The sequence below is a fragment of the Pinus tabuliformis genome, chromosome X (assembly GCF_031772625.1).
Source record: "Pinus tabuliformis cultivar Carrire ecotype Pingquan chromosome X, CPIR1, whole genome shotgun sequence".
In the NCBI taxonomy this organism is placed as follows: Eukaryota; Viridiplantae; Streptophyta; class Pinopsida; order Pinales; family Pinaceae; genus Pinus; species Pinus tabuliformis.
Window position 1 is genome coordinate 31,882,497 of NC_142308.1, and position 26,759 is coordinate 31,909,255.

The following is a 26,759-nucleotide window of genomic DNA, read 5'->3' on the forward strand; positions in this document are numbered from 1 at the left end:
ATCCATTAGACACAAACAATGGTGACCCTACTAATGAACTAGCATTTTTCACATTTTAAAGGCCCACACTTTCAAGATAGGACATGATGAAGGGGAGGGTAGACAATTGTTCAAAGCTCAAGATACTTGTGGATTAAAGAAACTATATCTCATCAGGATTATGAAACATGCATGTGGGGATTGTTGTTCTATAATTCATGGGAGATTTGAAATTTGGAAGTTTAGTATCATACATTTACGAGGGTTAAGAGAATTTTCATGTGAAATTTATGTCCAATGATACTAGGAACTTGGATTACAATTGTGAGACTCCACCTTTTAAAGAAATAGAGAGCAACATGAGCAGTCTGGCTAGTTCAAGAATTGTTTTCAAAGAAGAAGCATCAGAATGCTTCATTTTATTGTTTTAGATTTCAAAACGAGTTTGCAATCAAAATTCATTTCATTTCTAGTGATTTTCATTTTCAATTTTGTAAGCCTTAAGAGAGGGTGTTAGATTATAAGGCTTACATGTGTAATAAATCACGTTGGTGATTTAGGGTAAAAGAAAAGCTTTCTAGCTATTATTAGCTTTTAGGATTTTGGTAAAATATCACCTCTTAAGTTCTATATAAGAGAGTGAATCACATTGTAATGGTCTCAAGTATTTTGCATAATCTAAGGTTGTGCTAATATGCTTGGTTATATGACTAACCTTATCTAGGGTTTTAACATTTAGTTATCTAACTCCCTTCATAATAAATGCAATGATACAAAACTTGGAATTTAAACAGCATAGTTCACAAATAAAGCATGTTTGTAATCAAGTAGACGTACCTTTGAGCACAAGTATAACATGTTGCACAATGTCCACATGGAATGAAAAAGCAATTTCGTGGTTCATCATAACAAATAATGCAGATTTTTCCATCGTATAAATCCTCTGTAGAAGAACTTAAACCTGATTCTTGGTCTTGCTCAAGTGTTCCATAAGTAGAGGATTGACTTCTTGATTCTTTGGGAAGTAATAAAGGTGCCCTTTCAGATTCTTGAACAATTTCTGTTTCTGCTGTTTCTGATACTGGTTGATCTAAATGCCCCATAACTTTAAAAATACAATATACTACAAGAACAACAACACCTAACAAACATATAACATAAAAAATAAGTATCTTAAAAAAAAAAAGAATGCTATACAATCTTATCTTAAAAAGCCATATAAAGATACTTTTAAAGAACACTCTCATAACTACCATTTTGAAAAATATAATGTAAGATGAACCTTCAATTTCATATTCTGATCTTACCTAAGATCAGAATATATGTCAGCAAACGAGCCCCATAAGAAAGTTCAACGTACCACACGTTCATTCCATCCTACAATTTCAATAACATGGTTAAATGTATTTTTATGAAATATTTTAACAATACTTATTTTTGAGCTCTAACAAAATATATAAAAATATAATTGATGGCTGGTATAGAGAAATCACAAATGCTATCAAGTGGAAATACGATAGCGGGGGAAGACTCAAGTGCAATGACCTATGATGGCATCACACTTAAATAAGAAGATATTCATTTTTTTCAATCAACAATAAAATCAATAAATTTATTCAATTTTATTAAATAAAAAAACATTCATTTTATATAATTATTTATTATTATTGATTTGGTTTACTTATTAAGGAATGGTGATATATTTTTATTAAATTTCGACGTATATTAAAAATATCTTATATAGAAAATTTGATCTATTCTATAGACTAATAAAATTAAAATTATTTGATATAAATATATATATATATATTATATATATATATATATATATATATATATATAGAAAATATTAAAATATGAAGTAAAGATTGATTTTCATCTAAATTTTATACTTAAATAAATTTATGTTAAATAAATGGAAAATATATAAAAAACCATGTTTCATTATGATATGTATTTATCATGTATTTTTAGTTTATTTTATAATAAGTTTATTACCATTATCAATCTTGTTTCACTTTTTCTTTTTAAACATGTTTTTCATATATTTAAGTTCATCTCACAAGAAGTTTATTAAAATATCAATTTCTATTGATTAAAGTAGTTGGTCAGTATTGTCTTTAACAATTTTATTAAACAAGAGATTGAAATGTTTGATTTACTCAAATTTGATTAATACAACCTTAAAGATTAATGGAGAAACACTTAATGAGTTGGAAAGTTTGAGTAGAGATACAAAATAGGAGAGACACTTTTAGAGATAGATCTTAGAACACAATCAAAGATAACAAATCTTCACTACTACGCAATCAACAATTTTATTTAGGGGCTTAAAACACAATAAAGAAGCCTTTTCCATGCAAGTGTTCGGTTCATGTGTTCATAGATTTATAATTTCCTATATGAACACTAAAACATTACATTCTTTGTTGTATTTATTCATCCATTAAGGGTTTCTATATGGTAAAGGCAGAGTTACTTGTTTACAACGGAGTTAAATAAATTTCCATATATGTCTCCTTCATTTACACACTTAGTATTCAACAACAAATGAATTGAATAAGTGTTGGTTTGGTCATTAACACCAGAAGTGACATTAGAAAAATAATATTTCCACTAAAATTTTATTTTCATCAATTGTTTAGAGGCATAACTTCAACAATGTACGAATCATATTGGTATTAATTCAATTTGTTTCTTGAACATGTATGGTAAATAATTGTAGTGATTATGAGAAGAGTGGTGAGACTAGTGTTTTGGAGTTGGCCAAGACCCGCAAGTCATCCAAGTTTTTGCAAGTCCATTATGAAATAAATAATAAGTGAAAAATCAAGTTGAAACTCGCCAAAACTTTCCACACTCAGCTATGACTTCTTAGAATCTCAATAACCTATAAAGACTTACCTAGAACTTGCCCAATAAGTAGAAGAGGGCCCCACATGGAATTGACTTGGAGAAAAAAACTAAAATGTGATTTTCAAAGAGAAAAAAAAAAGTGAGAACACATTTACTAAAACCCTAAAGGTGTATAACTCAAAACAAATTTCATTTCCATAGCTTCCCTCTTTAATCCCCACATTTTGTAATATGTAATTAAGACTAACAATGTTGGATAACCAACATGAATACTTGATAGACTTCTTGTGATGTAAAGATTTATTTCAATTTTATGATATGTGAAAAAGCTAAATGAGAGAGTAGCCAATACATAGATCCCAATGCTTAAAGGTAAAGCTATAAGGGAGAATCTGGGAGGTCTTCCTCTCTAACTAAATTTGCTAATTAGATCATTGATATGGAAACAATATTACCAAACTTCCCCTAGGTGTATGAGCCACATAACACTCTAAAGGTTTATGTTTTGTCCATGTGACCCAAAGAGGAAACCCTAGAATTAGCATGCTAGGAATGTGTGAGGGGAAGGGGGGCCAGAGGAGCAAAACAAAAGGAGAGTCATATTAAGAGTAGGAGAAAAAGAACACCGGACAGAGAAACCCAAGATTGTAAACAGAGAGTGACTTTGAACAACAAAAACAAAAGAAGATAGAATCCTTTAAATCATAGAAAACAAGTGTGTGAATTGAATTCCAGTCAAATCTGAAACGGATTGAGGAATTAATGAAGAAACGTTCAGCCTAAGTAAAAGGGCCAGGAAGAAGTTCTGAGTGATTGTTTAATCTAGCATAGGGAAAAGGAGAAGCATTGAAGGACTAGACATCTAGTGAAGGGATCTCTTTTTCTTGCTGAGCATGTCTGGATTGGCCATACCCTATTGTGTTATTAAGCCCTGGTTCAATGGTTGAAGAGTAGAATCCTAAATTATGGTATATGAAGGAGAATGGAATTCATAAATTCTACCTTGGGTTGAAGTTTTTTGAATCCCTGAGTGAAGCTTTCCCTTAAGGCATCATATCTGACTCGAAGGTGGCCAGCTAAAAGAAAGACTATAATGTATCTGTGCCTATGGTTGGGTGGAGTGGCTCTCCCTTCCTCAATTTTAAGCAACTCTTGATATCAATTTATATGTGTATACATATTACTTTGTTAATGAAATTGTATTGTTATCAATAACGTATATAATGACAAATTGGAAGGCATGGTTTGAACGTGCTTAGTCATTAGTTGTAAACCTTCTTAATAAGAAATGTGGTATGTAGAAGTGACCTTAACAATATATTACCCATTGTAATTACAAGTCAAATGGTTATATGGAGTGTAAATGTAGAAGATTATTAGTCAGTGGCTTTCCCTATAGTTTTGTTGGTGTTGTATAGATATTGATACACTAGCATTGGGGATAGGCTAGCATTAGTAATAGGAAACAAGGATGTATTCTCGAATAGGAGTGAGAAGATTTTCATCCTTGTTGGGGGGGAGTTGTGGAAATGGCCTTTGACCATCTCTTTCTTTTATTTCTCTTGGTGAGAATGTTTGTTTAAGGGTAGAGTCTAATAACCTCTAAGGGATGAAGATGACTTCTAGGTGTTAGAAGTTTTCTAGGCAATTTAATGCCTTATTTCTATCCATTTCAGTCCTTAGGATAAACCTAAGAATCTCTTTCAGAAGATTTGGAAATTCAGGGATGTTCCTTTGAATTTTGGGGATTGCCTATCAAAACCTAACTAAGGTTCAGTCCCTATCAAGAAGGCGCGAGGCTAACAGAATATGTAAATCTATGGGATAATGAGTCAATTATCAAGTTACTAGGCCTTGGAGTATCGAGTTATTGAGCCAGGTATCAGGCATTTCCACATGCAGTAGTTACAAAATTCCCTCAACATCGACAAGCCTAGCCTATCAACAAGTAATAAGAACTTTCCCAATAGCTAACGACCCATTAACATGGAGCAAGATATTGGACTATCAGGGTATCAAGAGTTCAATTTTAGGTAAATCATCAAGCAACCATCAGTGCAAACCTCTTCATACTGATAGATCCTAATAATTGTCTAATATCTGATGAAGAAATTCTCTTCATATGCCTATGTGGTGTTAATGTTGGGAATCATGATTGTCGTTAGACCAAAACCCGTAGGTATTAGTCAACGATCTCGTTGCCAGAGATAAGGATCCACGAGAGGCGGTTAGTCCATGTCACAAAACACACGGGGAGCGTTGGTTTATCCAATGTCCAACAATATCCCCCCAATGTGAGCCGGGTGTGTATCGAACTCATGACCTACGCTCTGATACCACTTGTTGGGAATCACGATTGTCGTTAGACCAAAACCTGCAGGTATTAGTCAACGATCACATCGCTAGAGATAAGGATCCACAAGAGGCGGTTAGTCCATGTCACGAAACACACGGGGAGCATTGTTTTATCCAATGTCCAACAATTAATCCATGTTATTGGGCTTCCAGGAGGTCAAACCCCAAGTATCAGGAGATCTATTTAGTCTCCACCAACATAGGCCCTCGATGTTAATGGAGCTCGATAATGTTGTCAAGTAACATGAAGTCCTTACATCAACTGTGCTTTGTTAGTGGAAGTGTTGGGATTTTGGGGATTATAGCTCTTAGCTTCAACCCCTAATCATATGGTCCAACAAAGGGGGGTCGTGACCAAGAGCTTAACTGGAAGGGGCCTATGCCCTGAGAGGACAAGATATTGGGTTGTTGGGGTTTAAAGTGTTGAGAGATTGGGCATCGGGGCATTGAGCAATTCATGGAGAGTTTATCAACATGAACCCTCAATATTAATAGACCCTGAGAAGTCTATGACCTATTGGAGAAGTGGTTACCTGTCAACTAATGACGTGTACCAACTTATCAGTTATCAAGGTGTCGAGTGTCATGTATTAGGATTTTGGGAACTCCGTTATCATACTATTCTCTTGACACTATCAAAACACATAAGGACCTTGACATGGACTAGGGCTACGAAATGTTAGCCACGTGGTGTGGATGTGGAGATGACATGGAGATGATGTGTTGACATGACATTCCTACTTGACTAGATGACATGAATGGATGACAAGGATCATAGTGCAGAATGGAATTGTGGTCATGGCTAGGTTTCAAGCAATGCAGAGATGACATGGACCACAAAACATCAAGCATTGATTGATCAGATATCGAGTATCAAGATATAAGACTATCAAATGTCTAGATGCTAGGAAGTTGGATGCGAGTGACTCCTTTAGTTTTGCTCAAGGGTTAGGTGGTCCAATGACACGGCTATTAACTTATCGACGTGTTGGGTGTCATACATTGAGACAAACAAGAGTGAGGTTTGTTTTACATCTTGGGGGTCAAATGCCCAGTAACCTAATAGATAAAAATGATAAATGATGGGAAGTCAATATTTTTCAATTGATGATCCAGTATCAGGTTGGGTAGAAATGAGATAGGTGAATTTAACTAGTGAAGGCCTTGCACAGGGGCTAATATTTGATATGCTTGCCAATGGTTTATGCTAGTAGATGTGGACCAATGAGGTGGTGCCATGTGGTAGTAAAAAGGTGTTGATGTGGCCCTTGAGGGTTAAAATATTTAAGTGTGCATAATTTCTTACCTAGAGCTCAGTTTTTAGTGAATTGAATATAATTAGAAAGCTCTCAACAAGAAGAAGATGATGGTGATCTCGAAAATGAGTTTTGAGGTGATTGCAGGAAGAGGAATTTTGATAACCCCACTTCCTTAAGGTGACCAAGGAGGTTGGGTCTGGATACCTTACAACCTTAATCAACTATTAAGGAGTTAGGTATGTGACAGTTTCACTATTGTAGTATAGATTTTATAGATGGGGTGATTTTATTATTATTATTAGAAAAATTACAGTATTATGAGTGTTTTGTTATTTATAGAATTTCATCAAGTTTTGTCAAGTAATCAAATTGTTTTGTGTTACCCCCCTTGAAAATGAATATTTCATTTAACATTTTCATCAGCCCTTCTTCTCTTACCAAGCACAGAAGAAGACCCTCGGAGTTCAATAGAAACTATAACCTAATGGAGCATTTTTTGAAACTTCATTTATTAATGATATGAGCAGGAAAGGAGACCTAGAATATGAATTCTCTAGCTTACTTGGGCTCTAATGCATGTGATGATGTAAAATTATATTTGTGAGCATCAAAGGTTCAATGCCCACGTCAAGGACATAGTTAAATTATGTCGAAGACCGGAAGAAACCATAAGGGGAAGAATTTCCACCCATTTTGGAGGCATATTTCACCTTTTGAGGTATTTGGGGGTGAGAATACATTGTTTGATACCTTATATAGATATTTGGAGGTAAGCTCTTCAAATTAGGAACTACAATGAGGCATTATGGACCCTTATGCATGCATTCAAATGAAAAATGAGAAAAACATCCTACACGAAGTAATCCCATAGGATGATATGTCAGAAAAGAAAAGATTAGAAATTGTTTCATGGTCCAGGAAGGTCACTTAAAGAGGAGTGCTCCACTCTAATGGTAAAAAGAGGGGTATTTTGGTTACTTAAGATGGGCATTTCACATGGTTTGAGCTATAATTCACAAATTTGAAGATAACTTAAAGAAGAAATTAACACAGGTCAACTTGTGGTGGAGCCAAACCTTAAAAAAACACACTCTAAAGAGGAGAAACCTACTTCTAGGGTTTTAGCTCTAATTTAATATTATTTTATTTTATTGTGTAATGATATGGAAGGTATAAATATGGGAGAGGGCATTTGCGAAAGGCATAGTTGAAGTTGCAAAAGATACCCTCCAAGATTTGATGAAGATCTATCGGGAAGGAGAAGTTAAGAGGCATTTCAATGTGAGGTTCTTCATCTTTCTTTTGTATTATTCGATCAATTTGATGGATGGAAATTACTACCATAGATCTACTAGAATAAGCTTTATAGAAGGGCCATCTTGGCTTCAATAAGATGATGTTAGGGTTGAGACGAAACCCTCCCTTGGTGTTGTTGCAATCATCGTGTCCATTGCATAATATATGTCACTATAATATCTCACTTAGAACCATTCACTCTAATATGAGGGTTTCCCTAACTAGGGTTGAACGTTAAATGTGGCATGTTTAGACCCTATTGATCTTGGTGAAATTGCACATGAAGAATGATGTATTGTTGGTAGTTCATTCCATAATGAGGGCTCACTACTTTTTTCTACTTCATTTATGATTTCATATGGGTTGTCCTTTAACTATACATGGTTATGTGTTATTACTTGTTGACTTTCCACTTGTTCTTAGAAGTATCTTTCGAAGAGCCTTCTTTAATTTTCTATATATTGAAGTAAATCCATCTGGTTGGTTAGATCATGTTTATACTATCCTAGCTACAATTCCTCTATACAAGTTTGAACCTCTTGATTATTAATCTTAACTCCACTGCCCATTAGATGGGCACTAGTCTTGGCGATCCACTATCCTTCTATTTCTAAAGTATACCATAAACACCTTCTCTATGGATTCCGTCCTTATACCTGTTAGCTCTGCTATACAACAATGATTTTCTAAGGTCAGAGACAAGCTTGCTCTGTTTGGTTGTGCGCAGAAGGATTCCGCATCGGTCACTATCTCCTTTCTACCCCTATCCCGCTTATCCTCCTTCAGCTCTGTTTCCTCTATTTTTCCTATAAACTCTGCAAAATCGCCCTTTCAAACCTTAAGCCTTGGGCTCTTAACCCATGAACCCACGCCCATACGACCTTTTATAAGTCATGTCTATAACATCGCTGATGGCCGATTACTGATTGCCCCTAGTGGATGCGATATGATTATAAACTGTTGTTAATGACTCCATGAGGTCCATAGCTCCATCGCAATCGACACTTTCATGTGCAAGACTTCTCGGCTTGCGATCTGCGATGGATGCGATGACAGGTTAAGTCATATTGTAATGTAGCATCGGGTCTGGTTTTAATCGCTATCGCATATGTATAAAGGCCCAAACCTCTTGACTTCCGCCGATGCGATATTGCTATCGCTCCTCTGCCATCCAATCAGTCCCGACAAGATCCAACGGCCCACGCCCATTTCGCTCTCATATCTCCCGATATCTCCTGCAAACCAATCTCCGCCTTCCATTCGTTAAATCCAACAACATTCACTCCTCCCACTATTGCAAACTAACCGAGTGATAACGCGCAATCAAAGCGGTTTCTGCCCTGTCCCATCCGCCATGCATCGCCCGGTGATTGTGATCGCTCGCCCTTGTACGATTACCGCCGTGGGCCCTAAAGCAGTGCGATTCATACCGTTTACCACCCATTCGCTCATCCCCGCTCGTTATCTCCCGTGCCCCTTATTCCCCCGATGGCCGTCGGATCTAACCACCCGATATCTGACTGCTCACGTTTGTCTACTCCCGTTTCCACCCGATTCTTCTCCCGTTTCCGCCCGATTATACTCCCGCTTCTGCTCGATTCTTCTCGCCAACATATCTCTGCCCTCCTTTCACTTGATCCAATGGCTATTTTTGTTCCGCCATGTAGTCAAATCGTCCATAGCCTATCCCGTGGCCAGTATCCAGCACTCAGCATAATAGATCCTTAGCAATCACATTTAACATGAAGAATGGTCGAGAAGGAAAGGACCAACCTCGTGCAGATCACAGCATTTACCAGTTATGGAACTTCTTCCATATTACACTCCACCTTCTCAAGAAGGACAACAGAGTATCAGAAAAGATAAAATTCATTCATTGAAGCAAGCAGATTACAGCAGGGACTCTTTCAGACAGTTAAGCAATTGGTGGTCAATTATGACCCCCCCATGCCTAGAGTAGCAGAGCATTTTTTTAATGAAAACTCTATATATACCCAAAAAAAAGATGTAATCAAGGTTGATGGTTGTTGTTTTGATGTAAGGTTCAACTTCTGGAGACTGTAACTACTTTGATACTTGCAGCGTCTGGTCTTCATTTTCAGCTAATACAAGCTTCTTTTGTTGTTAATTGCCCACTTTCCACTTCTATTCTATTCTAGGCTGTGCCTGTTATGCAGTTTTCATGTACTCTTGATGTTTAGCATTAGAGGAGCTATCATCCTACCTCTGTGTTGAAGTCTAGTATGTATCATTGAATGTGTTATGTAGGTTTATGTTAACTTAGTGCCAGAGAGCTGTCATCCTGTCTGCGCATTAGGAAATAGATTTGCAGACCTTTTTACTGGTTGTAGCCGGCATCACATGGTCTTGTGCATCTGCTGGTGTGGTCAGTATTCTCCATATTCACCAAATCCTTAAACTGTGAGTAATTGGTGGTCTAAAGCCTTGTAGTCTGGGGGTTTTCACCCATGTCTTGAGTTAAGCATAGTAGAAGTGGTTATCTGGCTTGAACAAGCATCATTCTTTCCATTCATCCATTTCCAACATTTTTTGAGTTTGTAATGTTCCCGAGCATCTCTGAGATACAACCTAGGAGAGTTTCTTGGGGTGATAACATTAATTGGCGCCGTTTCCGGGGAAAGGAGATTGAAGCTCAGCTTCCCTGGGAGACGATACAGTTCCGCTTTGATGATAGACAAAGTTTGGACACATTTCTGAGTTTTAATCATCTATCTGGCGACTCCACTGGAGGAAGACCAACCTTTGGCGACTCCACATTATAGTCCTAGCTCAGTTTGTGAGACATACTCGAAAAAATCCTCAGATTTCACCAGTTGTCCCAGTGCCTGACGTAAGCCCAAGAAATCTTATGTATCTCTGCAAGAGAAGGTTATAGTTGAGAATATACAATTTGAAGATATAGAGCCTAGTACTGCTAGAGAAGAATCGGCTTCAGAGATTCATAAAGCTCCTTGTCTATTTAGTTCCCATTTGGATCTTAGTCCAAAGATAGCATCCCATACAGTCCATAACATCCCTTTGTCTCTGTCATCCATTTCATTGTTCCATACTGCTCAATCTACCAGTATCCTTTCACCTACCCCAATCATGGCAGGACAGCAAGCACCCACAAAGATAGAAAGAATTATTGCTGCTAGATATGGACCTTTGGTCTTGCCTGTTTCTTTGAATCCCATGCCTGCGGGAGAATATCAGAAATATATGCCTAAGTTTACTGGTACAGAGGGAGTAACAGCAGAAGAACATCTTGAGTCTTTTTATAATTATGCTGATAACTTAGACATCAGTGAAAATGATGTGTGGATGAGAGTTTTTGTCCAGAGCCTTGATGGAGAGGCTAGAAAGTGGTTCAGAGAATTGACCCCTAGGTCTATTGCTGACATTGAAGCTTTAGATGATGCATTTTTGAAGCAATGGGGAGATAAGAAGGACCTGCTATATTATCATACTGAGTTTGGTAACCTGAAGAGGGAAAATGGGGAATCATTGCCTGATTTTAATAAGAGATTTAATTGTATGTATAATAAGATACCTACTGAAGTAAAGCCTACCCCCACCTCTGCCAAACTCACTTATGCCAATGCTTTTGACTCTGATTTCTGCCTATTATTAAGAGAAAGAAGATGTGCTACTCTGGCAGATATGCAAGATGCAGCCCTAGAAGTAGAAGCTAATATTATGGCTGCAGAAAAGCTCAAAAGTCATGCTGACAGAAGGAGGCAGAGAGGTGAGGCTTCTTCTTCCTCTGCTTCATCTTCCGAGCCCAAATTGGATAAAATGACTAGAATGATTGAGTCATTGGCTGCTGAAATATCTAAGCTGAAGGTCGAGCAGAACTCTGGGAAGGCTAGGCTTCCAAACACATTTGTTCCAAGAAATTCAAATCTGTTCAGAAGAGCAAATGAATAGTCGCAAATCATTCAGAGCGGTAAAGAAGTTAATGAAGATCAAAGAGTTAAAGCTCCTTTCCAGAATGTAGTCATGGAGGAGGAACAATTTGAAGATGAGGATGAAATTCATTGCATGGAAGATAAAGACAGTGTTGTCTTTTTTACATTAGCTGCATATGAAGAATCATTGCTACAGGACCAAGACAGTCAAAGGTGGGACAGAGAGGTTGTGCTACAAACTAAGGAACAACAAAGATACAAGCTGAGGTCAAAAGCAATCAATGATAAGGAGAATCCTGCCCAAAAGGTTGTTGTCCCAACAGAATCACAGAGTACCAGACAGAAAAGACCAGTGGCTGATCCAGTCATCCTCAAAGCACCAGCTCAAGAGGTAAGAGGTCTTGACAAGTCCCCTTCTCCTTTCAGCTTTGAGTCAGAAGTCCAAAAGTTAAAAATATCTGTGCCTCTGGTAGAGTTGGTAAAGAGTGAAGTGTTCAGAAAACCTATCCTTGAAGCTCTTGAGCTGAGATCCACACAAACCTCCACTGACTCTGTCAATTTGCAAGATGATAGGCCTGCAGTTGTGCTAAGTTCAATGACTGAACCTGCTAATGATAATTCTCCATCATTTTATGTCTCCTTGACCATCCATGACAAAATCCTCCACAACTGCCTACTAGACACCGGGGCCAGCCACAATCTGATACCTAAAGCTATCATGGAAGAGTTAGGCCTTGACATCACCAGACCATATCATGATTTATTCTCATTTGATTCAAGAAAGGTGAAATGTCTGGGGTTGATTAAAGATTTAGCCATTACCCTAACTCAGTTGCCCATGAAAAGTATGATGATGGATATTGTGGTAGCAGATGTCCCTCCCAAGTTTGGCATGTTGTTGTCCAGAGGGTGGATTAAGAGACTAGGTGGGACATTGCAGAATGATTTATCTTATGCCACTGTCCCGTTTTTTGGAGGAGAAAGCAGGAGATTGTACAGAGAAGCACAGTTGGCATATATCATTAGTGATGAAAAGAATCCTTCTAATAATCCTATTTATGTTGTGGACACCGATTTTGGAGAATGTATTCTCCAAATGGAAGAATCTCAGAAGGCCTCAATGCAGATCAGGAAACCAATAGTTCAGGCCGAGAAAGAGCAAGGAAGTCAGGTTTGGGAGATGTTCTTTGATGGAGCATGTTCCAGGACACTGCAGGAGCAGGGGTGGTGCTGGTATCTCCATAGCAAAAAAGCACACATCTGTATTTTAAGTTGGTCTTTCAAGTCACCAACAATATAGCGGAGTATGAGGCTCTGATATTGGGCCTTAACGCAGCTAAAGACAGAGGAGTCAGAAGCATAAAAGTGTTTGGAGATGCTGATTTGATCATTCAGCAAATAAACAGAACATTTCAAGCAAAGCACCCAAGGTTGAAAGCATACAGAGATGAGGAATGGAAACTCAAAGATTCTTTTGATAATTTATGTATTTCATATATTCCTAGAGCCAAAAATCAGCTTGTTGATTCCCTTGTTGTGTCTGCTAGCATGTTTATCCCTCCCATGCCTCCCAGACTAGTTTATGAAGTCCAAATGAAATATAGACCATCCTTTCCTGATAATTTCCACCATTAGAAAGTCTTCGAGGATGATCATGAAGTGAATAGCTTCCTGCAAGTCATTGATGAATTTTCTGAAATGCAAATTGACCAAGAGAATGAAGCTTTATAAGAAGACCCCCAATCCCAGCGTAGAAACAAAATTGGCAAAGATAGTATTGTCCAACTTCCCAACAATCATATACCAAAGGGTTTAATTCCTCTAGAAAGACTGTTTGACCAAAATGACGTACCCTATAAAGCTGCCCAAAAAAAAGATCAATCAACAATCTGTAAGCATGATATAGGGAGTCCAGGTCAGCCTAGATACATAACTCTTTCTTCTCATCTATCTGTTGACCAAAATACTGAATACTCTAAATTAATGAAGAAATTTGCTGATGTCTTCGCCTGGGAATATAGTGACCTGAAAACATATGATAAAAAGATCATCCAGCATAAAATCCCTTTAGAGAAAGACACCATACCTTTCAAACAGAAGTTGAGACCAATAAATCCTATGCTCCTCCCTCCGATTGAAAAAGAAATTAAAAAGTTGTTGGCTGCCAAGATCATAGTCCCTCTCAGATATTCAAAATGGGTAGCCAATTTGGTTGTGGTGAGGAAGAAAAGTGGAGAAATCAGACTCTGTGTTGATTTCAGAAACTTAAACAAATGCTCTAAGAAAGATAACTACCCTCTACCCAAGATGGAGCATTTGCTGCAAAAAGTCTCAGGAGCCAAAGTGATGTCTTTGCTGGATGGATTTTCAGGATTTAATCAGGTTGTTGTACATCCAGATGATCAATAGAAGACTGCATTCACCACTCCTTGGGGCACGTTTATGTATTCCAAAATGCCTTTTGGGTTAATGAATGTTGGAGCCACCTTTCAGAGAGCTATGGATATAGCATTTGTGGGAGAGAAGGATAAATTTGTCCTTATCTACCTTGATGATATAATAGTATACTCCAGCGGCCATCAAAACCATTGGCAACATTTGAGAAAAGTGTTCCTAAAATGCAGAAGGTTTGGGATTTCAGTCAATCCTAAAAAGTCACAATTTGCTTTAGAAGAAGGCAAGCTATTAGGACATGTTGTTTCTGCTGTAGGTGTTCGAATTGACCCAGAAAGAGTAAAAGCAATACAGACCTTGTCTGTCCTAAGATCAAAGAAGGACATCCAATTTTTTTTGGGCAAGATTAATTTTGTGAGGAGGTTTATACCAAATTTTGCAGAACTGGTGAAGCATATTACCTCCATGTTGAAGAAGGGGTCGGAAATCAAATGGACTGATGCAACCAAAAAATCCTTTGATTCCATTAAAAAAGCTATTATGGAGACTCCCACTTTAATCAGTGCTGATTACAGCAAGGAGTTCCATATATTTTCTTTTGCCTCTAATGACACCCTTGCAGCAGTCTTATTGCAATCAGATGAAGAAGGCTCAGAGCATCCGGTAGCATTTTTCAGCAAAACCTTAAGGGATGCTGAACTGAGGTATGATATCATTGAGAAACAAGCATATGCTCTTATCAAATCTTTGAAAGCTTTCAGGATTTATATTCTGCATTCCAAGATAATTGCATATGTACCCTCTGCTGCAATAAAAGATGTCTTAACACAGCCTGATGCTGATGGAAGAAGGGCTAAATGGATTTCAAAGTTAATTGAATTTAATATAGAACTGAAGCCCACCAAGCTTGTCAGAGGTCAGGGTCTTGCCAGGCTATTAGCTGAAGAAAATTGCAGAACATTGGACATAAATCTCATAAGCACAGATGTAGAAAAGGGTCAAACAGAAGAAGAGGAAGCAGCTGAACCAGAGAGAAAGCAGTCGGTGGCAGAAAATCTAGCTTCTTGTGATTGGTACTCTACAATAGCTAAATTCTTGCTGAAACTAGAAATCCCTCCAGGCTTAAGCACAAGTCAAGCTAGAACTATTAAGCTTATGGTAGCTAAATATTGCATTAATGAAAATCGCTTTATTGGAGGGATCCATCTAGAATGCTTTTGAGGTGTCTGGGCAAAGAATAGTCAAGGGAAGTTATGCAGCAGTTTCATTCCAGCATGTGTGGACAACACCATTATTGGAAAACTACAGCCCACAAGATCCTCAGAGCTGGGTACTATTGGCCCACCTTATTTTCTAGTGTCTTTTCATTTTTTAAATCTTGTGACAGGTGCCAAAGATTTGAAGGGAAATAGCAGTTGAAGTCCCTGCCCTTAAAACAATACATGCAAAAGGACCTTTTCAACAGTGGGGCTTGGATTTCATTGGAGAAATCAATCCACACTCCAATGGCCAACACAGATGGATCCTAGTAGCCACTGATTACTTCACTAAGTAGATTGAAGCAATCCTGACCAGAAAGGCTGATCATAATGTGGTCATGAAGTTTTTGACAGAGCATATCATTACCAGATTTGGTTGTCCACACAAATTAGTCACAGATAATGCATCAACCTTTAGGGAAAAAGAATTGGTGGATATGTGCGATTCAATGGGCATTAAATTGGTTCCTTCCACTCCTCAAGGCAATGGTCTAGCAGAATCTTCAAATAAAAGTCTGATAAGGATAATTAAAAAGCTGTTGGAAGACAACAAAAAAAATTGGGATTCTAAGCTCAAGTATGCACTGTGGGCTGACAGAGTGACCATTAAGAAATCCACAGGGAATTCTCCATTCAGGCTGGTATATGGCACTGAGGTTGTGTTCCCAATTCAGTTGACTCTCCCTGTGGCAAAGTTCCTGCAACAAGAACAGAATGAGGAAGAAGACATGGCAAAAAGGATCACTGATTTAGCAGAGGTACACCAAATCAGAGAACAGCTGGTTGAAAAGTCTGCAGCACACCAGAAAAAGATCAAGGAAGCTTTTGACAGAAAGACAAAATCAGATAATTTTTAGGTTGGAGACTTGATTCTGAAGTGGGATGCACTGAAAGAAAAGAAAGGAAACCATGGGAAGTTTGATGCTTTCTGGATAGGGCCTTTTATCATTTTTTAGATTCAAGGGAACAATACCTTCATGTTGAAAAGCATGGAAGGAGAAGCAGTTTTTGATGGCCCAATTAATGGGAGTTTTATGAAAATTTATGTGATTTAAGGTCTTTTGGCCTTAAAGTTGTAAATATTTTATTTTATCAGTTTTAGTGTAGGATCAGTCAGACTCCATGCCCAATGGAACACCAGAAATTTTGCTAATTTGTTTTTCATAAAAAAGGCAATGATCTGTAGGTTCTTGAGACCTCACAGGGAGGATCTCATCCCCAGAAGGAGCCAGTGTTAGCTCTGCTATACAACAATGATTTTCTAAGGTCAGAGACAGGCTTGCTCTGTTTGGTTGTGCGCAGAAGGATTTCGCATCGGTCACTATCTCCTTTCTACCCCTATCCCGCTTATCCTCCTTCGGCTCTACTTCCTCTGTTTTTCCTATAAACTTTGCAAAATCGCCCTTTCAAACCTTAAGCCCCGGGCTCTTAACCCATGAACCCGCGCCCATACGACCTTCCACCGCAATCACAATCGCAATCGCAGCTTTCAGGAGGTCTTTTATAAGTCATGTATATAACATCGCTAATGGCCGATTACCGATTGCCCCTAGTGGATGCGATATGATTATAAACTGTTGTTAATGACTCCGTCGGGTACATAACTCCATCACAATCAGCACTTTCATGTGGCAAGACTTCTCGGCTTGCGATCCGCGATGGATGCGATGACCAGTTAAGTCATATTGTAATGTAGCATCGAGTCCGAGCTTTAATCCCTACCGCAAATCGCATATGTATAAAGGCCCAAACCTCTTGACTTCCGCCAATGTGATATTGCGATCGCTCCTCCGCCATCCGATCAGTCCCGACAAGATCCAACGGCCCACGCCCATTTCGCTCTCATATCTCCCGATATCTCCTGCAAACCAATCTCCGCCTTCCATCCGTTTAATCCAATGGCATTCGCTCCTCCCACTATCGCAAACTAACCGAGTGATAACGCGCAATCAAAGTGGTTTTTGCCCTGTCCCATCCACCACGCATCGCCCGGTGATTGTGATCGCTCGCCCTTGTACGATTACCACTGTGGGCTCTAAAGAGGTGCGATTCATACCATTTACCACCCATTCGCCCGTCCCCGCTCGTTATCTCTCGTGCCCCTTATTCCCCGATGGCCGTCGGATCTAACCACTCGAGATCTGACGGCTCATGTTTGTCTACTCCCGTTTCCGCCTAATTCTGCTCCCGCTTCCGCTCAATTCTTCTCGCCAACAGATCTTTGCCCTCCATTCACTTGATCCAATGGCTGTTTTTGTTTCGCCATGTAGTCAGCTCGTCCATAGCCTATCCCGTGGCCAGTATCCAACACTCGGTGTAATAGATCTTCAACAACCGCATTTAACATGAAGAATGGCCGAGAAGGAAATGACCAGCCTCGTGCAGATCACAACATTTACCAGTTATGGAACTTCTTCCATATTACACTCCACCTTCTCAAGAAGGACAATATAGTATCAGAAAATATCAGATTCATTCATTGAAGCAAGCAGATTGCAGCAAGGACTCTTTCAGACAGTTAAAGCGGTTGGTTGTCAATTATGACCCCTCCACGCCTAGAGTAGCAGAGCATTTTTGTAATGAAAACTCTATATATACCCAGAAAACAGATGTAATCAAGGTTGATGGTTGTTGTTTTGATGTAAGGTTCAACTTCTGGAGACTATAACTACTTTGATACTTGCAGCGTCTGGTCTTCATTTTCAGCTAATACAATATTCTTTTGCTGTTAATTGCCCACTTTCCACTTCTATTCTATTCTAGGCTGTGCCTGTTATGCAGTTTTCATGTACTCTTGATGTTTAGCATTAGAGGAGCTGTCATCCTACCTCTGTGTTGAAGTCTAGTATGTATCATTGAATGTGTTATGCAAGTTTCTGTTAACTTAGTGCCAGAGAGTTGTCATCCTGTCTGCGCATTAGTGAATAGATTTGCAAACCTTTTTACTGGTTGCAGCCGGCCATCACATGGTCTTGTGCATCTGCTGGTGTGGTCAGTATTCTCCATATTCACCAAATCCTTAAACTGTGAGTAATTGGTGGTCTAAAGCCTTGTAGTCTGGGGGTGTTCACCCATGTCTGGAGTTAAGCATAGTAGAAGTGGTTATCTGGCTTGAACAAGCATCATTCCTTCCATTCATCCATTTCCAACATTTTGTTGAGTTTGTAATGTTCCCGAGCATCTCCGAGATACAACCTAGGAGAGTTTCTTGGGGTGATAACAATACCAATGGAGAGTTGACTTAAAACAAGAAGAAGAGTTGTTGTGGTGACATTGACAACCACAATAAGTGCCTCTAGGGTTGCACATTGTTCAAGGACTTGAATATATTTTAGTGTAGGTCTAGAAGGTAACAGAGTCTCGAAATTGTTTCAAGTCTAAGTCTCACAACCATGTGTGAGACATTGTTGTCAAGAATAAAGAGTAGTGGAAAACCACATATAATGGCATTTTCACTTGAAGAAAAAAGCTCAAGACACTCAAAATCCAAATCACTTGGTTGGAGCATAACATTGCAACACTAAGATGGTGTTACACACTCATGAAAATGAAGTTACAAGGAGGAAACAAAATGATCAAAGACTTTAAGTATGAAAATTGAAGTTGTTTCCCCAAGGACATTGGAGGTAAGAACCTTTAGATTCTAATAATAGTAGCCCTTTTCTTTCATATTCTAATTCTTAATTCAAAATGGAAAAAAAAAATAGAAACACCCTCCTATGATGGACAAATAGATGCCAAAAAACTCAATAGTTAGCTAAAGCAACTAGAAGTATGTTTCATCTTTCATAATATAAGAGAGGATCAACAATTTTTTTTCTTGTATAAATATGTCTAGACATGCTTTGATTTGGTGGGATAATTATGTCTTTGTGTTTGGGAAAGAATCCCATGATGACTAAATGGGAACACTTCAAGGAATTTATTGCATGACAATTCTATCTATAGTCTATGAAAATAATCAACTCACGAGATGGCAAAGTTATCCACAAGAAGAAGGATGGAGTGGCTAAGGTTACATGTAGAAGAATGTCATCATGTTGAATCTCTCACTAGAGCAACATGGGGTAGTAGTGAAGTACCTTGGAGGTCTATGCAGACACATTTAAAGGTAGTTGTAGCTTTTCAACGTTAGAAGCATACACAAAGCAAGAAAGAAAGCTCTTTGTATCGAGTGGGGAATGAAAAGGGGGAAGCGAAACAATCAAGAAGGTGGCATCTGAAAATAAAATCAAGAAATTTGAAGCCACAATCCCAAAGGGTTTCCCAAGAAGCATTGCAAATATTGTGATATGAATGGACATAGAAAGAAAGGTGTTATAAGCTTCATTTGGGAATTTGTTTGTAATCATACAAGTCAAAAAAAGGAGCAATGACAACTACCAAGATGGAAGGTCAAGAGATAGAAGATGGGTTTGATGTGGACAAGAACCTTATTTGTGTTACACTACAAGAGCTAAGGGCAAGTGGAAAAAGGAATGCAATCTTCTAATTCAAGGTTCAAGTGCAAAACAAGAAGATTAATGTTCTTTTTGATAGTGGTTCTCTATCCAATCTACTTTTTGTAGCTTTACATGATCAACTTGAATTGAAAACATATGAATGCACACAAACATGTCCATTCACTCTTCGATGAGACATTTAGCTCATGATAAACCTAAAAGAATAGACTTCAAATTATAAGTTATTGATATATTTAATATACAAGTTATTGGATATACTCTTTGATTATAATGACAACTAGTTGATTTAATCTTAAGCCTAACTCAAATCTGAGATAGAAGATGAGTTTGATATGGACAAGAACCTTATTTGTGCTATACTACAAGAGCTAAGGGCAAGTGGAAAGACAAATGCACTCTTCTAATTCAAGGTTCAAGTGCAAACCAAGAAGGTTTTTGCTCTTTTTTAATTATAGTAGTTCTCAATCCAATCTACTTTTTGTATCTTTACTTAATGAACTTGAATTGGAAACATGTGAATGCACACAACCATGCCCATTCACTCTTCAATGAGACATTTAGCTCATGACAAAACTAAAATAATAGATTTCAAAATATAAGTTATTAGTATATACAAGTTATTGGATATAATCTTTGATTATAATGAGAACTAATTGATTTAAACCTAAACCTAGCTCAAATTTGATAAATTACTTTTCTTTAACTAACAAATAGTAATATTAATTAATTGATTTTTGCCCATCATTGTGTTATGAAGTATTATGTAAAATATATTCCGATCAAAAAAATATTTACTGCTAGGCTGTTCTGCCTGCTCTAATAAACCAGTGAGATAAAAGAGTGGGTGTGAAGTGTTAAAAGGGGGCATACCGTTGAATTGCCTCCAGTGGCAAGAACCGCATATTTATTGCCCGTAATGAATAGTTTTACTGCACACAAGCCTTTCCTCACTGAACACTGGTAATTGGCCCTGTCTGTGCTATATAGTTTCGAAGTAAAATTCAATGTCATCACCACCTGCATAATAACGATACAATCCCGTTATTGCAACTATTAATAAAGTGTAGTGGTATATCCTGAGTAAAATTCTTGATAACGATACAATCCCGTTATTGCAACTATTAATACAGTACAGCGGTATATCCTGAGTAGATTTTTTGATAAAAGTACTTCTAGGGTCATTTTTATTTGGCAAATGTTTTCAAAAAATTGAATAGAAATTTTGTAAAACGTTACAGTTTTATCATAAAATTCATCAAAGTTCATTTTAAAATGATACAGATGATTAAATTTCTAAGTAAAATTACCCCTCCCTCAATTTAAAATAAGTCAGATCATGAAATTTTGAAAGAAAAATTACCCATTTCTAAGTGAAATTACCCTTGATTCAATTTGAAGTAAGTCAGATCATAAAATTTTGAAAGAAAAATTACCCATGAGATAATTTTAAGTACTGCTTACACAAAGCTAAAGCAAACAATAAATGCCATCTCTGCTCATATATATACACATTCGGATCGGACATTTTTGAAATCAAACGCAACATTCACATTTATTAGGATGATTTTGGATCTGTAATGTTCACCAAAATTCTAAACCAAACAAAAATCTTAAACCATAGGTTCACAGTAAGCCAAAGGTTAAGTAAGCACCTCAACGGTGCGCTGATTGAAGTTCCCCACAGCGAAGTAATAATCCGCATCTTCATTTACCCTGTATTCTGTCTCTGCCTCTCCAGAACCTGCAAGCCCCCAATCATGTTTTCGAACTCGTTACCCCTTTTTCATCCTTATGAACCCATATTAAGGAATGAACTCTGGGCTTGTCATTCATACCGTGCATTGTTAGCCTGATTTCGCCCAGGTGAGGATTTGATGGACTGTGGATCCACTCGTCCAAGCTCTCCCGTCCTGCACACTCCAAACCAGAATCTATGAAAAACATTTGTGCAGACAAAATACAAGGAAACCATGTCAACTCTCTACTTTTTGTCACTGAGGAGAGGTTGCAAATCTTCTCCTCTATTATCTTTATCATCAGCAAAGACTATTAGACTGCAATTCTGAATGTAAGTATGATGTTACAACCATGAACTAATAGTTATTAAAGGTGAATCAAATTAATTATAAATTTGAATCTAGGAAAATATTAAGATACTGCTCACCTTGAGATTACACAGTATAGGTGGCTCAATGTCAAACAGATAAATAAATAATGGTATGACATTATTTTGTAGGTGGGTAAATCATTTGATAGCATTTTATGGGTGAGTAGATCATTCTTTCATTTAACATTGGAAACCCTCAATCTGGATTGGCAAAAAATGCCAAAGCTATTTTAGAAAAATCTTTTCACTGATGGAACTACTCTAAGAATCAAGACTTTAAAATGAAAACATGACTGATGGTAACATCAAATTGGGATTAGTAAAATGAAAACATGACTGATGACAACATCAAATAGGGAACTAATCCCAATTTGGGAATATGTGATCGAAAAAGTGAATACCTTTCAGTATAACTACTAAAACATCCTGAAATCCGTTACTTTTAACCTGACAATGCAACATCACTTTAGAGTCGTGGTTCAACCAAACTGAAAATTTCTGCCAACACCAAACATGCAGCAAAGTCAGTGGATAACAAAACATGAATTTCTATGGCATTCTCTGGGTTTCCTGAACAAAAGACCATTGCTATAAAACTAAAATCCAATTCATTTTTTCATCAAACCTACCTGATGATATTGTGGATCGACAAGCAGACTATGCACCGTGCTCCAGTTCCGATCTACACCGAGGTTTGGCCTAGTGGAGAAACCATACAGCATAGGGCCGGCTGTATTATGTGGCCCCTCATCTTTAACCTGTTAGTTGCAATCCATATGAACAAGAATTCCAACGGTCGCCATGAGCTGAAAAAAACTGAGCAGCTGGGGAAAGCACCCATACCTTGATTTCCTTGACAAAAATGGGGCTGGCTTCGAGATAATGGGAATAATTTGGCCCAAGCACTAGGTGTGTGGTACCATACAGTCCAAGGCTCAATGTCATTGAAACTGGAAAATCCAGGTACTAGCTAGTTAGAACCAGAACATGTCAATCCTTGAAGCTTATAAGAAATCACATACAACTCTGACAAAGGTAAGTTGTTCAACACACCAGAGATGGGGTTGGGTTAATGAAATTAAGCAAAGTAACTTCAGTGTGGGAGATCATTCATTTACATGTGAATATGCGGGTTTAATCGAAGTGTTAGATGGGGCATTGAAAATGTGAATATGGATACCTACAACCAATTTTAAATATAAGTCTTTTATCGACATGTTAGAACTACATTCTATATGACTCAAAAAACACATAATTATGGGTAAAATTACTGTACACATTGAATATGGATACTAACACAAAAACTTTTCAATATGAATAAGTAAATTGAATATAGACCTTGAAACATATACATATAATCCCAAAGGATGTCCCAACTGGATCAAGTTTTTCTGAATATCCATTTTTCGTGTAACATTTTTGATACTTTTATTTTGTGTTGGACACAATTCCAGAAAGGAATAGATATTTCAACAGGGGGAACACACAGATAAAACCTATTCAAACACTAATCGGAAGACTTATTCAAAAACCCCAAATACCTAATTCTAAACCTCTCGCATTGCCGCCGCTTGAAAAGAAAGGTTGGTTATCACTGGTTGTATGGAGGAAAGGACCTTACCAATTAAAATATCCCATTACCAGAGTTATTGGGGAAAATACAGGAATAGGGCGCCTTAAATGGAAGGGAATAACCTGAACTCCTGCCTTCTGATTTAAGAATTGAGAAGGCATTTCTGTAGAGTCGGTGGTGGGGAAAGAAAGAAAGAAACCCTAATGATTGCTATGGTGATGAGACAGTGAGAGAGCACTTCTCTAATCGATAAGGTAGGGAAGAGACTGGGGTTCACCAGGATGATAAACAATCTCCTCCAGGGGCTAGCTCTCCATCTGGATAGGTATCTGCCTCTGTTACTGGTGAGAATCGGTCCCATTTTTATTATATTAAAAAGACCTGTCAATCTTTGTATGCTAAAGCAATTTAATATTACCTATTTAATGAACACATCATTATACAGAGGCAATTAATCCAGATTATTGGACTTGAATTCTTAAATTGGAATACACTAAAGATGTCAATATAATAGAAATGGAGATGATCTCCTGAGAATAAAAGTACTTTACCGCAGGGGCTGAGTAGGGAGCGCTTTCAAATTATGCGTTGAATATGATATCCAGAATAAACCTCTTTGAATATGGCATTTCAGGTAAATTCATGTTACCTCAAGTCTGTTATGCAGCTGGGAGGTTGGAGGATACATCTTTAAAATTCATTGGAGTTAAGATCCCGTTCACTGGAATTAGAGACATACGATCTCTAGCTCTTTAGCTCCTCTGGATATAAGTTTAGATGAATCTATGCTACCTTATGTACATAACAATCTATAACCTTCTTAAAGTTTAAGATCCTACGGATTTGAATCGGAGATAGAAGCTCCCTCTAGCTTCTCAGTGCCTCTGGACATGAGTTTAAATGAATCTGTGCTACCTTATGTACATAACAATCTATAACTCTCTTGAAGCTTAAATTGCAGAGAGGAAAAAGGTCCAAATTGCAGAGAGGGGAAAGGTTTACATGTCAAAGATTATGTTACCTTATGTACATAACAAGCTATAACTTTCTTTAGAAAAATACAACAAAACAGAGCAAAGTTTAAATTGCAGAGAGGGGAAAGGTTTACATGCCAAAAATCCAGAACGTAATAGGAATTATCATGCAAGCCCAGCATTCCTCTCTGGTCTCTGCTTCATGCCGAGCGCCTGGGGAGGCATAGTAATAAGGTGTTCCAACTCCGACTCCATACATACCCCTGGGCATGATGAATATTTTGCTGCTGTCGAATAAATTCCACAGTCCGTGCCTGCAAAACTGCGAGGAATGAAACAACGATTAACCATAACATTTACTCCATTCCCGCATATCTGAGATATATATGCAGCTATCATGACAATCGGGGACCTGTGATGGTTTAATCGTGAAGAGATATTCAGTAACAATGGGCTTGCAGCTGAGATCATCTGAGGAGAAACTAATGCTATACATGTAACAGAAACGTTTGTTTCAACTACCACTCTGCACTATCCATCCAACAGTCAACTATTGAGGAATTGATCATTGTGGCGGTGAAAGCATTGATTGATAGAAGCTTGGAATGGCAGATATGAAGGGTGGTTGGGTGTTGGAGCCTGAAGCGATTCTCGAGTGTGTGATATAAAATTGGGAAAAAGTCGTGTCCAGTAACAGACAGTCGATAGATGAGTGTACTTCTATTCTTCTATGTCTTTTTGTTCGTATATATCTATACATACATATATATATTTTGGGTCCATTTGAAAAAAGAATACCATAAAAGTTTATTTTTGGATTAATTTTATTTAAAATATTCTATAAGAGAGGACAAATTAAAAATTTGAGTTGTGATGTTGGCTCTATAATTGTTTTAAGAAATTTTTAGGGTGTTGAATTTATATATGTATTAAAAAATACATTTTAAATAATAAAGAATTATCATTTTATTAAAAATTGTATTATTAGATTTTTACAAAAACATCAAAAAATAAAGATATTTGCTTTAATTTATTAAATTAATTATAAAAATGTTTGCTTTAATTTATTAATTTAATTAGTTATTGTTTATGTTTTTAAAATAATATTTTAAATACTTCTCATTATTTTTTCAAACTGAATTTTAATGGTTCTTAAAAAGTAATTCAAGATAGAGTAGTTTTAGGGTGTTTTTAGATTAAGTCTCGATCACACAGAATTCATATTTATTCACTAGATCTAAGGATAATGAGTAACAATGGTTCAGAATTATATGCTTTGGAATAGAGATACTCATCACATAATTCAGAATTATATATTTTGGAATAAAGATACTCATTACATAATTCATATTTATTCAATGGATCTAAGGATAATGAGTAATAATGATTCACAATTATATGCTTTGGAATAGAGATACTCATCGCCAAAAGAAACAATTTTTAGAAATTGGTAATAAAAGGGGGTTCAAAAACAATTATTCAAATGATTATAAACTTCAATATAGTTCACACCTTCTAAAGTCTCAAGCAATTGGAAACTTCATAGTTATTTATCAAGGATAACAAAGCTTTTGGAAAGAATTTTTGCTCCCATTCTATTCCATGTTAAGAGAAATGTAAATATACTTGTAGACAAATTAGCAAATAAGTGCTCAAATTTAAAATTGATACTTTGCAATAAAGTTGGACTCTTCCAATTTTTCTAAGAAGTATATATCTGGAGAGTGCAATTCAAGATCGTATTCCCCATGGAAAGCATGTATATGTTCCAAATTGTGGATTAAAGAAGTTGAATAACAAAGTTTTGGTCTTGGCCAAGAATATGGTGGGCATCACCTTCACCACCTTCACTTCATTAGAGGAAAATAAGGACTCGCGACCACCAATCTAGGTGGACTTTCTTTAAAGATCTTGCGTTTTTGTTATAGTTTTTTTTATAGTGGCAATGGTGTAGTTTTGAATATCATTATATGGCAATATTTTTTTATTAGTTATGTTTTTACTTTACATGATAGACTTACAACATTAGCGATATACAATTTTATGTATTTTTTCTTCTGCAAATTAATATAAGGTGACTACATAGTCTTCCAAAAAAATTATAAATATTTTAAATATCAAAACACATTTTAAATAACAAAAAATCATTATCTCATCAAAATTGTACCACTATATTTAAACAAAAACATCAAAATATAGAATAGTTTGACTATTCCACTAAAATAAAAATGATTTGACTTAATTTGTTAATCCAATTAGTCATTGCTCGTGTTTTTAAAGTAATATTGTAAATGCCCACATAAAGTAGACCCGATGGTGATCGAGTTAATTGT

General features: G+C 37.0%; 1 protein-coding gene across 2 annotated transcripts; it reads right to left on the bottom strand.

Moving 5' to 3' along the window:
- Positions 1-544: 544 nt before the first annotated feature.
- On the bottom strand, positions 545-25,009 carry LOC149138180 (E3 ubiquitin-protein ligase APD2-like). 2 transcript variants are annotated; one of them, XM_089453054.1, is made up of 9 exons: positions 24,561-24,698; positions 22,723-22,829; positions 22,509-22,637; positions 22,281-22,377; positions 21,608-21,682; positions 21,425-21,513; positions 20,643-20,789; positions 1,287-1,356; positions 545-1,120 (listed from the first exon to the last, which is right to left on the bottom strand). In XM_089453054.1, the coding sequence occupies exons 2-9, from the start codon at positions 22,822-22,824 to the stop codon at positions 780-782; spliced, it is 1,050 nt and encodes a 349-aa protein (XP_089309180.1). In that variant the 5' UTR covers positions 22,825-22,829; positions 24,561-24,698; the 3' UTR covers positions 545-779. The 2 variants fall into 2 exon arrangements, with proteins under 2 accessions (XP_089309180.1, XP_089309179.1); XM_089453053.1 differs by having other exon boundaries at positions 619-1,120; positions 24,565-25,009.
- Between the last annotated feature and the right edge of the window lie 1,750 nt (positions 25,010-26,759).